This window comes from Triticum urartu, chromosome 7 (genome assembly GCF_003073215.2).
Source record: "Triticum urartu cultivar G1812 chromosome 7, Tu2.1, whole genome shotgun sequence".
NCBI classification, from domain to species: Eukaryota; Viridiplantae; Streptophyta; class Magnoliopsida; order Poales; family Poaceae; genus Triticum; species Triticum urartu.
Window position 1 is genome coordinate 47,005,028 of NC_053028.1, and position 21,086 is coordinate 47,026,113.

Below are 21,086 nucleotides of genomic sequence, written 5' to 3' on the forward strand. Positions count from 1 at the left end.
GATTATGCTATGCGATGCTACTTGGTGAACTTACCATCTACTCTCTTCTTCTGCTACAAGATGGAGGTGGCCAGAAGCGTAGTCTTCGATAGGACTAGCTATCCCCCTCTTATTCCAGCATTCTGCAGTTCAGTCCACATATGATACCCCTTTTCCATTTGATACCAATGCATACATATGTAGTGTAGCTCCTTGCTTGCGAGTACTTTGGATGAGTACTCACGGTTGCTTTGTTCTCCCTTTTCCCCCCTTTCTATACCCGATTGCAGTGACCAGACGATGGAGTCCAGGAGCCAGACGCCACTGTCAATGTCAACTACTACTACTCGGGAGGTGCCTACTACTACGTGCAGCCCGCTGACGACGACCAGGAGTAATTTAGGAGGATCCCAGGCAGGAGGCCTGCGCCTCTTTCGATCGGTGTCCCAGTTTTTGCTAGCCTTCTTAAGGCAAACTTTTTTAACTTATGTCTGTACTCAGATATTGTTGCTTCCGTTGACTCGTCTATGATCGAGTTCTTGTATTCGAGCCCTCGAGGCCCCTGACTTGTAATATGATGCTTGTATGACTTATTTTTATTTGTAGAGTTGTGTTGTGATATCTTCCCGTGAGTTCCTGATCTTGATCGTACACATTTGCGTGTATGATTAGTGTACGGTCAAACCGGGGGCGTCACACATGGGACAACAGGCGCTACTGCTATACGTTAGCTGTAGCGCCTTATTAGTAGCGTCGGTCCCCGCGCTACTAATAGGCCCAAAACCCGCGCTGCTGCTAGGCTTTTCCCTAGTAGTGCACGCCAGGTTCTTGTATTTGAGAACTTGTGTTGGGTCATTCGTCGTTCCTTGATAGGATATGGACCATCTTCAAGAACATTTGGATCGGAGAAAACTATGGCATGGGCCGAGTTACAAGGTGGCCCACCGGCCGTGCCTTTGGATTTCCCGGACATAGTGTCCTGTTACCTTGCCGCTTCAGGGCTCTTCTTGTCCGAGTCGACTTACCGTTTCTTATGTTGATTTCCAACCCTTGCTTGGATTTTCCCTTTGTGGAAAGCCCCTTTTACCACCCAAAATCAAGATCTTCGAATGACGGCTCCTCCGTGGCCGTTTTCCATCGAGCGTTGAGGTGTCTAAGCGGCATGGTCTAGGTGAAGGTATTTGCCCCTTTGAAGGAAATATGCCCTAGAGGCAATAATAAAGTTGTTATTTATATTTCCTTACATCATGATAAATGTTTATTATTCATGCTAGAATTGTATTACCAGAAACTTAGTACATGTGTGAATACATAGACAAACATAGTGTCACTAGTATGCCTCTACTTGACTAGCTCGTCAATCAAGGATGGTTAAGTTTTCTAACCGTAGACATGAGTTGTCATTTGATGAACGGGATCACATCATTAGAGAATGATGTGATTGACTTGACCCATCCGTTAGCTTAGCACTATGATCGTTTAGTTTATTGATATTGCTTTCTCCATAATTTATACATGTTCTTGTGACTATGAAATTATGCAACTCCCGAATACCGGAGGAACACTTAGTGTGCTATCAAACATCACAACGTAACTGGGTGACTATAAAGATGCCCTACAGGTGTCTCCGATGGTGTTTGTTGAGTTGGCATAGATCAAGATTAGGATTTGTCACTCCGTGTATCGGAGAGGTATCTCTGGGCCCTCTCCGTAATGCACATCACTATAAGCCTTGCAAGCAATGTGAATAATGAGTTAGTTACGGGATATTGTATTACGGAACGAGTAAAGAGACTTTCCGGTAACGAGATTGAACTAGGTATTGAGATACCGACGATCGAATCTCGGGCAAGTAACATACCGATGAGAAAGGGAACAACGTATGTTGTTATGCGGTTTGACCGATAAAGATCTTCGTAGAATATGTAGGAACCAATATGAGCATCTAGGTTCCACTATTGGTAATTGACCGGAGATGAGTCTCGGTCATGTCTACATAGTTCTCGAACCCGTAGGGTCCGCACGCTTAACGTTCAATGACGATCGGTATTATGAGTTTATGTGTTTTGATGAACCGAAGGTAGTTCGGAGTCCCGGATGTGATCACATACATGCCGAGGGGTCTCGAAATAGTCGAGACATAAAGATCGATATATTGGAAGGCTATGTTTGGACACCGGAATGGTTCCAGATGAGTTCGGGCATTTTCTAGAGTATCGGGAGGTTACCGGAACCCCCCGGGGAGTCAATGGGCCTTATTGGGCCTTAGTGCAAGAGAGGAGGAGGCGGCTAGGTGGAGGGCACACCCCCCCAAGCCCAATCCGAATTGGGGTGGGGGCCGACCCCCCTTTCCTTCTATCCCTCTCCCTTTTCCTTCTTCTCCTACTCCAACTAGGAAGGGGGGAAACCTACTCCTACTGGGAGTAGGACTCCCCCCCTTGGGCGCGCCCTATGAGGGCCGGCCCTCTCCTCCTCCCCCTTTATATACGGGGAAGGGGCACACCCCATAAACACACAAGTTGATTGTTTAGCCGTGTGCGGTGCCCCCTCCACAGAATTCCACCTCGGTCATATCGTTGTAGTGCTTAGGCGAAGCCCTACGCCAGTAACTTCATCATCACCGTCATCATGCCGTCGTGCTGACGAAACTCTTCCTCGGCCTCAACTGGATCAAGAGTATGAGGGACGTCACCGAGCTGAACGTGTGCAGATCGCGGAGGTGCCGTGCGTTCGGTGCTTGATCGGTTGGATCGCGAAGACGTTCGACTACATCAACCGCATTTCACAACGCTTTCGCTTTCGGTCTACGAGGGTACGTAGACATACTCTCCCCCTCTTGTTGCTATGCATCTCCTAGATAGATCTTGCGTGATCGTAGGATTTTTTTTGGTAATATTGCGTTCCCCAACACCCTTATGTGTGGTGCCCGAGCCCGGGACACACATCTTCTTCTCATGTTCCGCTGCCTGCTTCCTATGAATCTACGACCTAAGTGGTAGGACTCATACCTAGGGGACTTACTGGTTGTGCGGACTCTTTGAAACTAGAAGGAGGAGAAACCTCTTTTGGTTGGAGTTCTTTGCGATGGCCTAGACCTTATGGATGACTTGCAATAGATGGTTATCGAGAAGGTTTTGTTGTGACATGCTACCGACCATGTGCTTAAGGTTTTGGCTTTTATGCATGAATGGTGGCCGTTCTTTAGGTAGTGGGGCATTGACTTGCTAGTTTGCGTCATGTATTTTCTTCAGATGGCTGACCGCCAGATCACAAAACACCCCCTTAGAAGTTGGTGCCTCGTCCTCATGGTCCCATGTATCACCTATTATTTCACTTTTGGGCATGTTTGTGTTGTTGCCCTAGCAAACTATTTGCTTCTTAGTTTTGAACATGTACTTATTGGTATATGAACTTGGTTGGCCCTTTATATCTATATAAAGCGGGGAGAAAGCCTATTATAGGGGAATTATCCCGCATGCCTCTTAACCCTGCGCAACTCATTCACATAATACACTGTCTCTTATTCTTGAATTTATGGATGATTTCTGTTTATCATCACTAGAGGAACTGGGCATGAGAGAATAGGACTACAACTAAATTTATCAACCAAAAATTGTTGATGTTAAGGTTGTCCGGCAGCATCATTACATTTACCGCATGTATGGATGTACACGTCTATTGTTGATGTGAATGTGGTTTGGTGGCTCACTTCATTGAATTTAATTACATCTATTGTTGATTTGAATGCACTCCGGTAGCTCACTACATTGTATTTATCGTCTTGTATGACTGCATGTGTCTCCAGTTTTAGCACATGAGATACTTCTTTAGTTTTCGATCAACAAGACTTGCATGCCACGGCTGCGACCTCAATTCTCGTGGTGGTCAGTCCCGTGACTCTCGGCGCCGGCCATGGCGATACCTTTGATCATAATCCTCTGGGGAAGACTACAATAGAAGCTGGCCATAGGATAGAAGAATAGAAAAACGAATCTGGAGCATCGGATGTCCAATGGGCGCTTCAGATCAGGCACGTGGGAGCTGGTGGGAGGGTCTTTATTGTATATAGCAATTACTCAGGGAGCTTTCCGCAAAAGTACAAAGAATTCACCAGCCCTAACATTTCAAATCTGAAGCATCCATTAAGGATCCAACGGCTCTAACTTCATTTTTCTATTCTTCTATCCTATGGCCAGTTTCTATTGTAGTCTTCCCCCAATCGTCTTCGGTGCATGGTCTGGCAGAAAAATCAAAATCCGCATTGTCCACCTTACATGACTGTTTGTGCATATATAAACAAGAAAAAGCCTGGTTGAACCAACGAGAATTGTTAGCAGTCAACGCCAAAGGCAAGCACATAGTAGTCAGACAACACACTATACTCATTTTAACTCACTTTTCTTGTAGGGAATACATCCGGTTTCACCTAACCTTTTGTACTTTTCAATCATAGACGCCTAAACCTCCATTGACGAGTAATTTGACGCACGTTGTGTTGCCTGAGTAAAGCCATTCAAGGTCACTGATGATTACCCTACCTAGGCAGGCCTTTCAATCACAATGACCATAAACTTCCAACCCATGGTCGCTCACCAGCCCCCAGCCCCCCATTATTCTCCAATATGGTCAGTATTCACACAGTTTTCAGATCGGCTGCTTCTGAAAAGCGCCAGCAATAATTACATTGGATGCTCATGTTCTTTGTCACGAGATTGAACTCTCGACCAAGTTGAATAAATTCATGCCGGCATCCATGGCACATGGCGGACAAGTCTGATCTCGCATCATCATGGTACCAGTGATGTCCTCTAGCGTAGTGAGGTAGACAGCCATCTTTATTATTTTATGGGCCACGCTCAACTTTGACCGGATACTTGGAAAAACAATAGCCAAATGGATTCAGGAATAAAAATCTTGTTGGTAACATTCACGAATATTCGAACTTGGCCTTAATTTCTTGAGCTAAACTATTCCTGGCATAATTCTTCGAGGAGACAACACCAGATGGCTAGCAGCAGCTGGATGGTCCAATATATATTTGGGGCCCCGATACTCAACCATAATCAACATTCCGGCTCTTTCATTTTTAATGGCAGTGGCAGCTGGATGAGTTATGAGTAGATCACAACATCAACACACATGCATGGACATGAACTGGACGTGCTCCTTTATTATGCAGTGACTGGATGCAAGGCATCTAATATGGGTAGAAAGAATTACAAAAATTGGTATAACCATGTACATACATAATAGCTGTAACAGCAAACTAATTAAGCGGAGAATCGACCCTAGCTAATAATCAATGCCTATTTTGCTGAGAAGGCCGGAACATGCTGATATCTCTGCTGTTCACCTCCTGACGGGGCCTCGCGTTTTTCTCCATGTCCTGCAAGTAGGGTTGAAGGAAAATCAGTCCAAAAAAATTTCTAGTCCTTGGGTGGAGATCAACCAACTTAAAGGCGGCTTTCATGTCGCTGTGGAATTTCTAGATGTCCACGGTTATGGTCTACCATCTGACACGATCTAAAGACCCTAAAGTGCGGAAAGACAAGAGTTGAATGCACGAGGACGAATAAGACTTCGCTTTCAAGAAAAATGATTGAAGGTCCAGAAAAAAGGATTTGGGGGAAACGGAAATAAAAAAAAAACTTACGTCATGGACGGCCTCCCGGAGAAGCTCCAGCTGGTGCCTCGACACGGTGCGGACCTGCAAATTGAATCAGATAGAGAAAAAATATAAGTTTCAGAAACAATATATATAAATTCCCACACCATGCAGTAACCACGCATGGTGTATAATAGGACTTGTGCGCTCAACAAACTGGCGTGCGTTAACCAAACAAAAGTTCAGGAAAGACGAAACCGGTGGGAAGATTCTTTGTGTAACAAACAAAAGGATCTGCACAAAGATCTAACTGGCAGCTCCCTGCCAACTGCTAAGTTCCAGAAGCGAATTATTTTATTTTACAGTTGCAAGTAGTGTGTCATGTGATGGTCCAGAAATGAAATATATTTTACTGATAGTTGGAGTAGTTGGTAGTTGTGTTTGAATTTTTGTTCAGGGGTTGGTAGTTGTGTTTGATGCATGGTGAGGGTGAATGAATGAATGAATGAAACGGGACGTACCCTCTTGACGATGGTCCAGATGACACCTTCGGAGCAGGGCGGGGTGGTGAGGGAGCCCACGTAGCGGTAGTACACGCTGGCCTTTCCCCTGGCGCCCCTCGGGTCCATCATCCCCATCTTCTCCTCCCTGTCCTTCCGATCCGCTATCATCTCCAGGTATGGCTCCAGCTGTGTTCGTAGTACAAGATTAGAATTAGTCCCATGTTGCCATGTTGGTGTTAGTTAAGCTTACTTATAATTAAGTTAAGTCCCATGTTGCCGTGTTGGCTTTAGTTAATCAAGCTTAATTTATATCCTGGTTGGTTAACTAAAGAAAAGAAGCAAGAGAGAAAAGAGAGGCACCTTGTGGAGGAAGGCGTCGTGGGCGCCGATCTCATAGAAGACGCCGATGACGGCGGCCTTGCCCTGGGCGCTCTGGTGGAACATGTGCAGCTCCATGTCGTATCGGCGGCCATTGACGCTGTGCTCGGTGGGCGAGTGCCAGTGCAGCTGCCGGAGGAAGTAGGGCGTGCCGCCGATCGACACGCTCCCGGCGTCGCCCTCGAACTTGAGCATGATGTCGTGGCCGCGGTTGACGATGGTGGCGTTGGCGGGGGCGTAGGAGTGGTTGAGGTAGCCGAGGCCGCGCACGAGGGAGACGCGCGGGCTGGCGAGGTCGATGGGCGACTGCATGTTGCCCTTGCCGCACGCGGACCACTCCTCCTTGATGTCGCCCCAGTGCGCCGGCCCATTCTCCGCGTCCAGCGAGTAGCTGAACTCCTCCTCCTCCTCGGTCTCCTGCTGGGCTCTGGCCGCCGGAACGGCCAAGAGGAGGACGGCTGCGGAGAAGAGGAGAAGCACGGCGAGGCGAAGATCCCGTGGCGGACGCATGTTTGTCTCTCTCTCCTGGTCTTGGTGTGGCCGGCGTGCGTTGGTGCTGGGTTGGGTGTCGGCTCCTCTGCTCGTGGAGCTGCTGAGTTCCTCTTGTGTGTGTTGGACCGGAGACAGAGCTGGTGCGCATATATATGGTGGAGAAGAAGAGACAATGAGATGGGTCTTGCCGGGTTAATTAGGTTAGAACGTCTCAAACCTGTCAACTTGCTACGGCATACGGTATCATGGTCCGGAGTCCGGACCCTGTGGGATAGGGACATTCCCAAAAGGCGGGGTATGGAGGGAAGCGGCACGGCCGGTCATTTTCTCCCTTCGCCTGTATAAACAAAAGTGGACGGACGAATTGCCAAATTGGAACGCTCTTTTGGATGGATGCCCAACCGAGAATAATGGAGAAAAAGGAGTCTGCTTCTTCCAGAACGATCCTCATATATAAATACAGTGAGAGTGTTTCTTTTCAGACCCATGTTATAGTATTAACCTGCTTCCACCATCGCGGTTGGTAGCACAAGCAAAATTAGTGGAAAGGTTTCAAACACTTTCTTGTTACTGACGCGTCAAACCGACCCAGCAATTTCACGGAAACACAACCTTTCATTTCATTTTCGGCGAGCAACGCAACTAGATGCTCACTGTAGCTGCGGCCTGTAGTTGGTGAGCGAGTGTGCTGATGTACGCATATGGAAATGCTGTGAATGCCAACATGTACTTGGGGCACATGCATGCATATATACTTCGCTGTGGTTACTTGACTCTTTCCAAACGCAGTCATCCTCTACAACATTGGTCCGCAACCACACCCAAGTAGTCCTCCCTTCTTTCGGAAATCGATTTCACGAACAAGTATTTTCAGAGGAAAGAAGTACTAGTTAAGAGGCATCTCTATATCTATGTCTATAGCTACTATTACAGCATGATGATATTTTTGATTTCGTCCCACATATGATCCCACGTTACGTGAAATACATGAGGTGGTACTAATTTGTAGAGCAAAGTTTCATATCAACTATCAAAAAAGGTTCATATCAGTTGAGTTGGGCGTGCGCTCCTCCACTTGGGCCTTCGCACGTACGTTGTGATCAAGCCTCTCAGGTTGTTTTAGTTTTGTTTCTAAAAAAAAGGTTCTTTTAGTTTTTTTAAGAATCCTATCTTCTCCCTTTTCCTATGCCCTCCCGTAAGTTGTTTTAGTTTTTTTTTATAAACACAATATCAGTCGTCCGGCTGGGCCTTATGGGCCACCAGACACGTCTCGGCTTTCAATGGAATTAAAAGTCTTCTCAGCTAGCGTAGGCCTGTATATGATGCGTCTTTTTTTTGTCTTTCTCAAATGATTGCCGTCAGTCGCCTTGGGAAATAAACAGTGAGCTTATAAAACGGGATTAGCAAAATAGTTTGTGAATTACAATAGAGTTTACTGATTCATAAAATGTTTGCTGATTCAGAAAATGTTCGTGAATTTCAAAAAAGAAAATTGTTCGTCCATTCTAGAATGGTTCGCCGATTCAAAATAAAATGCTTAAAAACCATCCGCAATATAAAATAATGTTCACAATTTTTAAAAAATGTTTGTCAATAGTAAAATGTTCATGATTTTAAAAAATATTCCCAAATTCATAAAAATGTTCATGAATGATCGAAGGTATGTAGTTAAACAGTAATGCTTCTGAATGTTTTTGACTACATACCGACGTAAATTTTGAAGAATTAATTGCCGGGGTGGATTCAGATATTATAGTACGTTTTCTTAAATATGTTTCTTGAAATTCAGAATAATTATTTGAATTACCAAGTTTTTTGACAACCACAATATTATTTCAAAAATGTGCACATTGCTTCGATTTGTGAATAAATTAAAAAAAGAAACATTTTCATGCATTTGTGAACAAATTTTCAAAATCATGCAATGAGATGTGAACAAAATGTTGTCATCGTTATTGAACATTATGATTTTTTTTTCTCCCGTTGCAACGCACGAGCCTTTTTATTAGCAACTAAAAACAACATGATACATGTACACTGCCTGGATAGTAATCATGTTTTTTTATGGTTCACATGTGTCCAATCAAATCAAAGACATGTTAAATGGTCATGCCATCAAAGGCAAAGATATCAAACCAACCTGTCTAGAGAAAAAAGTGGCGCAGCTGCTGACTGGAGATGCATGGAGCCGCACAAGCCTATAAATGCAATTTGGTGAGCTACTAAAGCTCCCTCACAATGACTCCAAAGGGATAGATATCGTTACATTCCAAATCTATTTTGTCTAGTATATCTAGTGATGATGCTAAAATATGGTCCATATATTTAAGATAAATAGCTTTTAAATCTTACATGAATGAGTTGTGTAGGCTTGAGAGGCATTTGGGATTATTCTATCACATTTGAGGAGAAAGTGTTTACAGTCTTGTAATCTCTCACCCATTTGCAACAATCCGACTAGCCAGTGAGCGATCATCAGCTCAACTAGGCAGTTTCGCCATGAGATCTGTCGATGACAACCGTCCTTAATTTGTCGCTCTGGGAAGCGGTGCGCCTAAGAAGGTGTACGATCCTTATCATCATCACTGCCAGGGGACTCGGGCGCCCCAACCGCCGCCGCCTCGACCTCCCTCCTCCCCTTCTTCCCCGCCGCCGCCGAAGGAGGTCGCTCGCCCGGCGGATGGCGGACGGTGGGCCCTCCTCCTTTCTTCACGAGGGGATCCTCTGGCTGAGATGCGTCGGCGTCCCTGGACGTACAACATGGAGGCGGAGTTGGCTCACTCGGGCGGCGGCCCGATGGGATCTCGGCGGCGCTGCGGGGGCTGGCGGCGGCGGATCTGGGGTTTCCCACCCCAGATCAGCTCTCCTTCGGGTGGTCGGGCTCGGGCGCCGTCCGGCGGTACTAAGCCGTGATGGGCGCTCGCGTTGGCTATCTTCCTTCACTGATGTGATTGGGGGCGGCTGAAGGCATTGGTGATGCCGGATTCGAGAACGGTGGCGGCGCCGTCCCCTTCAGGGATGACGGTCGGGTGCTGGGTCCTTGTGGCGGCGGATCTTGGGATCCCGCTCCCGGGGACGTCGCAGGACGCGGCGGCCCATGCACGAGAGATGGAGTTTTTTCGAACAGATCTGGGTGAAAACTTGCTTTTGACTACTCTCTGCTACCTCCGGCGGCGGTGTCTGCGTCATTCCCTTCTTGAAGGCATCGTTGTGGAGAAGTTCAAGGCCAGTCTCTGCTACCTCCGGGGGAAATCCTAGATCAGTGATCGGATGACGGCGGCGCTCTAGTGTCGTTTCCCCCTTGGGGGCGTCATTCATGGAGGTACACACGGGCTCAGGGAACAGAGGACGACTTCTTTGGTGGAGCGGTACTTCATCTTATACATTGATGGCGGCGGATCTCGGCGGCGTGGCGCTGTGGTGATTCGGAGTCCGATCAGCAGAGATGGACTCACGCTGAAGGAGGATGCTGTTTGGCGTGATGGTGGCGTTAATGGCAGAAGAGGCCTGGCAAGGTCCATGCATTAGTTTCTGTTCTGAAGATGGATTGGCGGAAAATGGCGGCGACGACACAGAGAGTGTGTCGGACCAGTTTGTGCCTCAAACCAGGTATGTGGCTTGGTTGGGGCCTCTGTCTTTAGATGTTAAGCATTTGTGCGATGTCTGTTTGGTATTAGGCTCGGACTATCGGCACCCCTTCATCAGGTGGATAGGAGTAGCGACAGTTGTTCCTAAGATGGTGGCTTCAGACTAACTCATATACTACTTTGTAAGATCTTTATGAATAATTAATAAAATGGCTGCATGCATCGTCCAGATGCAGAGGCCGGTGTAATCCTCCTTTTTAAAAAAAAATCATCACTGCCATGCTCGGCCTTGTATCGAAGGCAAATTGGCCGGAGCAAAGCTGCCAGAACGCACAGTGGAACCTTCGGGTTGCATCCCGCAACTTTTCCTATACGAGCAGCCGTCGACAAACCCTCAAAGATTCATCATTGTCCACCGTAATCTGCAGCCCGAGTGGCCGGCCGGTTCGCCATGGTATCGGAAAGAGAAACCTCCAAAATCCAACACCCAATAGAAGTTCATTGATTAATCAGACCATCAACGAGAGAAGGAGCCTAGCCTAAACCTCGCTAGCAGCCGCCGCCAGGAGAGCCGCCTGCGCCACATCTACCAACGAGGTGAACCAAGGCCCGCAGCCGCCTGCTACAGCCAGATCCGGCCAACCAAAGGGGAGGCCGAGGTCCTCGGTGGTGAGCGCCCAACTCCAGGTCAGAGTGAACTTAGCACCGTCCAGCGCGCTCCAGGGTGAGATCCACACCGTGGCATGGAGAAGCCCAGCCCGCCCGCGGAAGAACAGATCAACACCATGGCCGACTCTGGGTGCTGTCCGTGGGATCCACAAGAGGGGGAGGGGCAGCGAGGAACAGGAAAAGGGCCCCGCTGCTGTCTAAGAGCATTACTAGTAGAGCCCTCAAACCCTCAAACCCCTAAAAATAACCGTTTTTTTTATAGTTTTTGCCGAAAAAACGCCGTAGACTAGAACTCTAAACCCTCAAACCCGTAAAAAAATTTAGAGGTCCAACCCTCAAACCACTTTGCAATCTGTAGAAGTAGGGGTTGAAGGGAAAATCGCCCCCCAACCCGCACTCCTCCTCCTCGCTCGCTCCTCGCTCGCGTGGGAGCAAACCGCCTCCTCCTCCCGGCCTCCTCCTCCCGCCGCCTCCTGCCGCGCCGGCCATGGAGGGCCCCGCCGCCGCCGCGCCCCCGCCCGCCGCGCCCGACCCGCCCGTCCCGCCCGCCTCGCCCGCCCCGCCCCCGCCCCCGCCCACCCGACCGTGGCCAACGTGGTGGCGGCGACCCACGTCGGGGCCAAGCGGCGGCGAGTGGGCCTCGCACCTCCTCCTGCCGCCCCGTCCACCGTCACCGCCCCGGCGCCCGCCCTCGCCGCCTCCCCGCCGCCCGCCCCGGCCACCAAGAAGAGTCGGCCGAAGGCGGCCTCTCATGGGCAGCGAGGGGCGGCCTCCAAGGTCGCCGGCTCGTCCCCGGCCGTGACCAAGCCGCGGAAGAAGCCCACGGCGGCTGCCATCGCTGAACCTCCTCCCGCTGCGCACGAGGTGTTCGAGGAAATGGCAACCCCATCCTCGTTCATGGACCTCCTCCAAAACGCGGAGGTGGACCTCGGAGCTCCGCCTCTAGACCCCTTTAGGGTTGGTGGCGACTTGAAGGAAAAGGAGGAAGATGAGGAGGATGAAGGGGATGACGAGGAGGAGGTGGCCAAGATAGGGGAGGAGGCGTTCACCGCCGCTTCCCGCCCACACGCGCGGTCGACAAACTACACCGAGGCGGAAGATGTCCTCTTGGTTCGTGCTTGGGCAGCTGTGGGAATGGATGCAACCACCGGCACCGATCAAACCGGTAAACGGTATTGGCAAAGGATCGAGGACGTCTATTGTAGGATCAAGCCAAAGAATAGTGGGTTCATCCATCACACTTTCCGGTCGCTTCAAGGCCGGTGGGAGTTGATCAAGCCCGCTTGTTCTCATTGAAGTGCGGCCATGGACCAAGTGATAGATGCAGCACCTAGTGGAACCGTGGAGAGTGACTATGTGAGTACATATTGCCGGCATGAGGTACAAGGAGATGGCCGCTTCCAAGGGCAAGCCATTCCCATTTAAGCATGTTTGGTCAATTCTTCAAACCTTTGACAAGTGGAAGTTGAGGGATCAAGAGACCGCACCCAAGAAGTCGGCAATGCTAAGGATGGATGATAGTGAAGATGAGGAGGAGAGGAACTTGGGCAAGCCCGAGGGAACCAAGAAGGGCAAGCTAAGGGTGAAGATGGAAGAAGAGGCGTCAAGCCTAAGGGAGAAGATGGACCACATGATGAAGGCAAGAGAGGAATTGACAACGAAGACATTGGAGATGAAGCTTCTTATCACCGAGAAGAAGAAAGAGGTCAAGCTTGCACAAGTTGAAGCAAAGCGTGAAGAAGCAAAGCGCAAGGCTGAGTTGGAGGAGAGGATGATCAAGCTCAAAGAGGCAAAGGTATGGAAAGAACTCATGGTGGAAGAGAAAGAGCACATGATGATGTCCAAGAAGGACATGGATGAAGACCAATTGCAATGGTGGAAGGACTACAAGGAGGACATCGCGGAGAGGAAGAGGATGTTCCGTGTTGCGTCCTCTACTTTTCGAGGTGACACTCCGATGAGTAGTTGTGGTGATGGCGGTGTGTACGACTCCACCGGTGCCGATGGAGATGCTTGATGGAGCCTGTTTGTGGTCTAGGAGATGGCGCCGAGGTGCAACTTTTTGGTGATGGTGCCGATGAGAGGAGGAAGATGATGATTTTGTGATGTAAACTATTTAACCATACATCAATGATTGTCATTTGGTAGTTTGTTTGGAAGTTGATTGTGTTTTTGTTGTCATAAATTGTGAGATGTCAAATGATAGATTTAAAGGTTGGGATCGAGGCAAAGACTAGAACCCTCAAATCTAATCCTTAAAGCAGTTTAAGGGTTGAGTTTGCGGGTTCTAATATTTGCCTCTATTTTTTAACCCTTAAAAGTGTCAAAAAGTGGCACTTCTCAACCCTTAAAACTGCTTTAAGAATTTGAGGGTTTGAGGGTTCTACTAGTAATGCTCTAACGGTGACGTCCACCCGTGTCGCGTAGGCGACGCCGGGGCACTACGTGAGGGATTAACCATCGATATTTGGTGGAAGGCACACGTTATGTCATGGACGGATGTTTTAAGTATATTTGGCGGAAGGCATACCAAATAGAGTGATTCAATCATGGTTGTTTAGATGTTTGGCGGAAGGCACAAACTCTATTGCTTTTTAGGAGTCACATAGTTATTTGACATGGATTGCCTTGGGCCAAATAAAAAGCTAATAGTTGTTTTTTACTGATCACGACATGTTTGATGTATGGCTATTTAACTTAGCTTTGTTATTTGACGGATAAAATTTAACAGAGGTGTATGTTTGCAGCTACGGTTGGATGGCCGGCTCCTGAATCCGTGTTCGGACACCAGTCCAGACCGATTTTCAGACAAATGTTGTGTTCGTTTGCGGGTTGGTGTTGGAGATGCCCTTAGCATTAATTTCTTGAGCTAAACTATTCATGGCATAATTCTTGAAGGAGACAACACCAGATGGCTAGCAGCAGCTGGATGGTCCTATATATATTTCGGGCCCTGGTACTCAACCATAATCAAATTAAAATCCTTGCCGGCTCTTTCATTTTTAATGGCAGCGGCTGCTGGATGAGTTATGGGCAGTACCGAACAACAATCATGTTCACGATATATATCTAGACTAGAACATCAACACACATGCATGGACGTGAACGGGATGTGCTCCTTTATTATTCAGTGGCCGGATACAAGGCATCTACTATGAGTAGTAGAAAGAATTACAAAGATTTGGTATAACCATGTACATATACAATAGCTTTAACAGCAAACTAATTAAGCTGATAGTCGACCCTAGCGAATAATCAATGTCTATTCTGCTCAAAGGGCCGGAACATGTTGATATCACTGCTGTTCACCTCGTAACGGGTCCTCGCGTTCTTTTCCATGTCCTGCACGGTGGAAGTAAAATCAGTACAAAAGTTTATAGTCCATGTGTGGAGAGCGACCAAATTGAAGGCGGCTTTCATGTCACTGTGGAATTTCTAGATGTCCGTGGTTAATGTCTACCGTTTGACAGGTGTCTAAAGACTGTAAAGTGCTTAAACACAAGATTTGAGCGCACCAGGAGAATAGCAAGGCCTCGCTTTCATAAAAAAGGATTGGAGAAACGTAGGAGGAAAAAAGCGTACGTCATGGACTGCCTCGCGGAGAAGCTCCAGCTGGTGCCTCGAAAAACACAAGTTTCCGAAACAATATATATCAATTCTCGCACCATTCACCAACCATGCATAGTGTATAAGGCTAGTCATAGTGGGAGTAACTTAGGTAGTAACATAGCGCATTTCAATTTTTTTTACTTATGTGACATATATTTAATGAGAAGAGCGATGTTTAGAGTAACATAATATGTTACTGTAACATAGCGCTTCCCGAGAAAGAATGAGTCTATAAGCTAATAAATGAAGTCATCTATGACACTACTATCATATTACTTTGCACTATGGAGATAGTAACTTAGACTAGTGTCATATGCATAACACTAGTATAAGTTACTCCCCACTATGACCACCCTAATAGGACTTGTGCATGCATCTAGCTGGCGTGTGTGCCACTGATTTCAATTCAGACCAATCAGAAAATGAAGGAAAGACGAAACCGGCGGGAGGATTCTTTGTGATAACAAATCAAATGATCTGTATGTAGATCGAACTGGCAGCTCCATGCCAACTGCTAAGTTCCAGAATTGGATTCATTTATTTGACATGTGTGTCATCATGTGGGATATGGTCCAGAAATGAAATATTTTACTGATGGTTTTTTTAGACAATCTTGTGAAGTTTTTATTTAACTCGTCACAATGTTTACAGGGACGAAAGATAGATCACCTGGGTTGGCTAACCACACACGGCGGCCAACACCAAGTGAGAGAGCATAGTTCGCTAGATTGTAGGTCTCGACATTCGAGCTCCTAAACTCATGGCTAAAAAAGCAATTAACAAAATTCTTGGAACGATCTACAATCTCCCTAATGATAGCTCCATATACCGCTGCACTCATCTGCACAATATCATCAATGACCACTTTGCAGTCTGAGGCCACTGAGATCATGTTTTCATACAAATCATCCGCCAGTGCTAGTGATTCCAGTACAGCCAATGCTTCAAGCGTCGTAGCATCATCTATGCCATGAAAGGTAATCGTGGAAGCGCCCAAGAAAACTCCCTGACGATCCCTACACACCGCTGCAACCGCCCCTACGGATCTGGTTCTCATGAGTGCAGCATCAACATTGATCTTGCATGTTCCTTCTTTTGGTGGTACCCATTGATTCGGACGTGGTTGAGCCACCCTAGGCTCCCCCTGAGGTTTCGCTAGGACCTGGAGATCGCTGATGAAAGAGGCCACAAAAGCGTTTGTTGCATGTGGTGTTTGGTGCAGCCCTTCATCGACCAGTTTCCTCCTGGAGCTCCAAATTGCCCACAAAGTGACTCCAAGTCTAGTGAACTCCTCGTGTGATAATGTGTCTTTCATTATGAACAGCCATGCTTTTGCAGTTGGGTTGTCGCAAGTACTCATTTGGCCGACCAGGTGCTCAGGTGCCAGGGCCCATACGCTCCTCGACATAGCACAATCGAGCAAGGCGTGTCTCCAAGAGTCCGCCGCCCCACACATCTGGCACGCCGGCGAGGTAGCCATGATGCGGTGGTGTAGTATATCATATGTGGGTATAGACTCCCATGCCAAACGCCACAAAAACACACGAATTTTGTTCGGGACCTGGGTATGCCAGAGAGACGTCCAACTGCTACTCTCCTCGGCGCTGGAAAGACCCTCGGTGCCATATAGCCAATTCTCACGTCTGAGTTTGGTGCATTGGATCATGCAATATGCCGAACGGATAGTAAAAATACCTCTCTTTTCTCTGCTCCATGCCCAAAAGTCTTCCACTCTCCTCGTACATAAAGGAATCTTGAGTATGGCCTCGGCATCAATAGGTACGAATACAGTACGGACCAACTCCTCTTTCCACGTGGCCGTTGTTTGTTCTATGAGTTCGTGCACTCGGGTAGGAGGATTGTGAACCAAAGAAGCTATGGGCCTAGGAATAACATCCCTCGGAATCCAGTTGTGCTCCCAGATCATCGTGTCCTCTCTCGTCCCGATTCTCCTAATGATTCCTTGCTTCATTATGTCCCTTCCATCAATAATAGCACGCCATATCTACGAAGGGTGCGCACCCAATTTGGCCTCCAGTAGTCCTGTCTCAGGAAAATATGCTGCTTTCAGAATCAAAGAGCTCAAAGAGTTAGGGTTATTCAGCACTCTCCACGCTTGCCTGGCCAGTAAAGCGAGGTTAAACATCTCAAGATCGCGGAAGCCTAGCCCTCCCATGTATTTTGGTCTAGTCATGATCTCCCATGATACACATGCTGGTTTCCGTTTGCCTTGCTTGCTACCCCACCAGAACTGCCTTATGATGGATGTGATATTGTCACACAAGCCTCTCGGTAGCCGGAAGCAAGCCATGGAGTAAATTGGAATTGCCTGAGCAACAGATTTTATGAGCATTTCCTTCCCTGCTGAAGATAAGAGCTTCTCCATCCAACCATTGATCTTTTCCCACACACGGTCACGAAGGTATTTGATTGTGCCATTCTTAGAGTGCCCCGCATCTATTGCCATTCCCAAGTATTTTTCACTCAAAGATTCTCTATGGACTTGAACAACAAGTTTCACACTGTCGCGGGTTGTTTGAGGACACCCTCTGCTGAAGAAGATAGTGGACTTATCATTATTCATTCTTTGGCCAGAAGCACCACAATAAGCATTCAATAGGTTTGACACCGCATCGCTCCCTCAACACTGGCTTTGAAAAACAGCAGGCTGTCATCTGCAAACAAAAGGTGGTTTACAGCCGGAGCTGTTGGTGCCACCTTGGTTCCTCCTAGCACTGATGACTGAAAACTGGATTTTAAAAGGCACGAAAGGCCCTCCGCTGCAATCAAAAACAAGTAAGAGGAGATATGGTCTCTTTGTCGAATACCTCTCGAAGGCTTGAACTCGACACAAGATTATTTCACAATCTGACATTTTTAGCAACGCCATAGCCCGTAACATTTCATCCTCACATGAAACGCCGAGCCAGCTCGCGGTATTGCCATGGCCCCACTCGCTGACAAGGCAGGTTCGAAACGCGGAGCCAGATTGTGTTTCTGGAAACGCCAATAGCTTTGGCGTTTCTGTCCAGGCTGAAAACACCAAAGGCCATGGCGTTGCTGCACTTGATATAGCACGTAGTACTACCTACTCGGTGCCACTAGCTTCACTGTTAGTGTGGATATATAGTGAGACGTCCAGTCGATTCAGGAGGAATTTCTTCGGTGACATTATCATCACACAGCCAGATGCATATGTGCGGGCCGTGCAAATGCATGGCCCTGTCTCCTTACGCGTAGTGCTAAGCACACCACATGCATGGTGCATGCACGCATGCTGCTAGCAGGTGGTTAATTAATCAGAAACAGTTCAAAAGCAAGTCATTATTGGTTGCTAAACATACCAGTAGCATGGCCTTGTCATGTCGTCTCTCATACTCACATCGATCGTGCATGCAGTGGTCAGTGGTCTGACCGACCCGCCAATTCAGGCAGGCAAGCACCACTAGTGGCATGCATGCCGTGCTGCTCTAAAGACTGAAGCTACAAGCAGGCGACACAGCATGGAAATGCCAGTATGGAAACGCCAAAGCTCCTGGCGTTGCTGTCCAGGGCAGAAACGCCAAAGCCCCTGGCGTTTTTAAAAACGCAATCTGGCTCAACGTTTCGACTTTCGAGCCTGCCACGTTAGTGAGTGGGGCCAGGGCAGCAACGCGAGCTGGCTTGGCGTTTCTGTGTGGGGATGAAACATTATGGGCTATGTCATTGTTAAAAAGATTAGATTGGGAAATAATCTTGTGTCGAGTTTATTTTGTGCTATGATTTCCTGATAAGGTCAAAACGTTGATTTCGGCCGCTCACCAACCCCCAGCTCCCCATTATTCTCCAAAATGGTCACTATTCACAAACAGTTTTCAGATCGCCTGCTTCTGAAAAGGGCCAGCAATAATTACATTGGATGCTCATGTTCTTTGTCACGAGATTTGACTGCTAAATTCATGCCGGTGTCCATGGCACATGCGGGACAAGTCTGATCTCGCATCATCATCGTACCGGTGAAATCCACTAGCGTATCGAGGTAGACATCCATCTTTATTATTTTATGAGCCACACTCAACTTGACCGGATACCTAGAAAAACAATAGCCAAATGGATTCAGGAATAAAAATCTTGTTGGTAACATTCACGAATATTCGAACCTGGCCTTAATTTCTTGAGCTAAACTATTCCTGGCATAATTCTTCGAGGAGACAACACCAGATGGCTAGCAGCAGCAGACTCTTTCATTTATAATGGCAGTGGCTGCTGGATGAGTCATGGAGTAGTACCCACCAACAATCATTCGCGAAATATCTCGAAATCACAACACCAACACACATGCACGGACATGATCGGGACGTGCTCCTTTATTATTCAGTAACCGGACACAAGGCATCTAATATGGTAATATGAGTAGAAAGAATTACAAAAATTGGTATAACCATGTACATATACAATAGCTGTTACAGCAAACTAATTAAGTGGATAATCGACCCTAGCGAATAATCAATGTTTATTCTGCTCAAAAGGCCGGAACATGCTGATATCTCTGCTGTTCACCTCCTGACGGGGCCTCGCGTTCTTCTCCATGTCCTGCATGTAGGGTTGAAGGAAAATCAGTCCAATTTTTTTTCTAGTCCATGGGTCGAGATCAACCAAATTAAAGGCGGCTTTCATGTTGCTGTTGAATTTCTAGACGTCCACGGTTAAGGTCTACCATCTGACACGAGTTTAAAGACCGTAAAGTGCTGAAAGACAAGAGGTTAATGCACCAGGAGGAATAAGATTTCGCTTTCAAGAAAAAGATTGGAGGTCCAGAAAAAAGGATTGGGGTCTGGGGAAACCGAAAAAAAAACTTACGTCGTGGACGGCCTCCCGGAGAAGCTCCAGCTGGTGCCTCGACACGGTGCGGACCTGCAAATTGAACCAGATAGAGAAAAAGATAAATTTCAGAAACAATATATATGAATTCCCTCATCATTCACCAACCATAGTGTATAATAAGACTTGTGCACGCATCTAGCTGGCGTGCGTTCCACTGATCAAATTCTGATCAATCAAAAGTGGAACAGAGAGACGGGACGTACCCTCTTGACGATGGTCCAGATGACACCTTCGGAGCAGGGCGGGGTGGTGAGGGAGCCCACGTAGCGGTAGTACACGCTGGCCTTTCCCCTGGCGCCCCTCGGGTCCATCATCCCCATCTTCTCCTCCCTGTCCTTCCGATCCGCTATCATCTCCAGGTATGGCTCCAGCTGTGTTCGTAGTACAAGATTAGAATTAGTCCCATGTTGCCATGTTGGTGTTAGTTAAGCTTACTTATAATTAAGTTAAGTCCCATGTTGCCGTGTTGGCTTTAGTTAATCAAGCTTAATTTATATCCTGGTTGGTTAACTAAAGAAAAGAAGCAAGAGAGAAAAGAGAGGCACCTTGTGGAGGAAGGCGTCGTGGGCGCCGATCTCATAGAAGACGCCGATGACGGCGGCCTTGCCCTGGGCGCTCTGGTGGAACATGTGCAGCTCCATGTCGTATCGGCGGCCATTGACGCTGTGCTCGGTGGGCGAGTGCCAGTGCAGCTGCCGGAGGAAGTAGGGCGTGCCGCCGATCGACACGCTCCCGGCGTCGCCCTCGAACTTGAGCATGATGTCGTGGCCGCGGTTGACGATGGTGGCGTTGGCGGGGACATAGGTGTGGTTGAGGTAGCCGAGGCCGCGCACGAGTGAGACACGCGGGCTGGCGAGGTCGATGGGCGACTGCATGTTGCCCTTGCCGCATGCAGACCACTCCTCCTTTATCTTGCCCCAGTGCGCCGGCCCGTTCTCCGCGTCCAGCGAGTAGCTGAACTCCTCCTCCTCCTCGGTTTCCTGCTGGGCTCTGGCTGTCGGGAGGAGGATGGAGGCCGAGAAGAGGAGGAGGAGCACGCACAGCCGGAGGTCCCGAGATGGACGCATGTTGTCTTGGTGTGCTCGGAGCGCGTTGGTGCTGGGTTGGGTGTCGGCTCCTCTGCTCGTGGAGCTGGTGAGTTCCTCTTGTGTGTGTTGGACCGGGGACAGAGCTGGTGGGGTATAAATACCGTGGAGAACCAGAGAGAATGTCATGGGTCATGGCCGTCTGCCGAGTTAGGTTGGAACGTTTCAAACCTGTCTGTCAACTTTGCTACCCCTTACGGAGTTACGGTAAGGTACTGACCAACACAGCACCAGGAAGCAAAGTAAACATCGCCGGCGTCCCATTCGTTCCACGGAAAGGAAGCATGCATGAACGGCCCGGACCGTGTGGGATAGG

The 21,086-nt window shown here is 48.0% G+C and overlaps 2 protein-coding genes across 2 annotated transcripts; both read right to left on the reverse strand.

Annotated features, from left to right (window-relative positions):
* Positions 1 to 5,125: 5,125 nt before the first annotated feature.
* LOC125521095 (alpha carbonic anhydrase 7-like) lies at positions 5,126 to 7,094 on the reverse strand. The gene is made up of 4 exons (XM_048686144.1): positions 6,448 to 7,094; positions 6,106 to 6,273; positions 5,633 to 5,686; positions 5,126 to 5,365 (listed from the first exon to the last, which is right to left on the reverse strand). Exons 1-4 carry the CDS (start codon positions 6,973 to 6,975, stop codon positions 5,279 to 5,281), a joined length of 837 nt encoding a protein of 278 aa, XP_048542101.1. The 5' UTR covers positions 6,976 to 7,094; the 3' UTR covers positions 5,126 to 5,278.
* A 12,056-nt stretch (positions 7,095 to 19,150) lies between these two features.
* LOC125521762 (alpha carbonic anhydrase 7-like) lies at positions 19,151 to 20,835 on the reverse strand. Its single transcript, XM_048686826.1, has 4 exons — positions 20,231 to 20,835; positions 19,889 to 20,056; positions 19,662 to 19,715; positions 19,151 to 19,394 (listed from the first exon to the last, which is right to left on the reverse strand). The coding sequence occupies exons 1-4, from the start codon at positions 20,750 to 20,752 to the stop codon at positions 19,308 to 19,310; spliced, it is 831 nt and encodes a 276-aa protein (XP_048542783.1). The 5' UTR covers positions 20,753 to 20,835; the 3' UTR covers positions 19,151 to 19,307.
* Between the last annotated feature and the right edge of the window lie 251 nt (positions 20,836 to 21,086).

What these genes read in the sequence shown, in the direction of transcription:
- LOC125521095 (XM_048686144.1), bottom strand. Translation starts at nt 6,975, where the DNA reads ATGCGTCCGCCACGGGATCTTCGCCTCGCCGTGCTTCTCCTCTTCTCC. An exon ending in TCTGGACCATCGTCAAGAGG is followed by an intron (nt 5,687 to 6,105) that starts GTACGTCCCGTT and finishes TTCAATTTGCAG; the next exon opens with GTCCGCACCGTGTCGAGGCA. An exon ending in TCCGGGAGGCCGTCCATGAC is followed by an intron (nt 5,366 to 5,632) that starts GTAAGTTTTTTT and finishes CCCTACTTGCAG; the next exon opens with GACATGGAGAAAAACGCGAG.
- LOC125521762 (XM_048686826.1), bottom strand. Translation starts at nt 20,752, where the DNA reads ATGCGTCCATCTCGGGACCTCCGGCTGTGCGTGCTCCTCCTCCTCTTC. An exon ending in ACGACGCCTTCCTCCACAAG is followed by an intron (nt 20,057 to 20,230) that starts GTGCCTCTCTTT and finishes CTACGAACACAG; the next exon opens with CTGGAGCCATACCTGGAGAT. An exon ending in TCCGGGAGGCCGTCCACGAC is followed by an intron (nt 19,395 to 19,661) that starts GTAAGTTTTTTT and finishes CCCTACATGCAG; the next exon opens with GACATGGAGAAGAACGCGAG.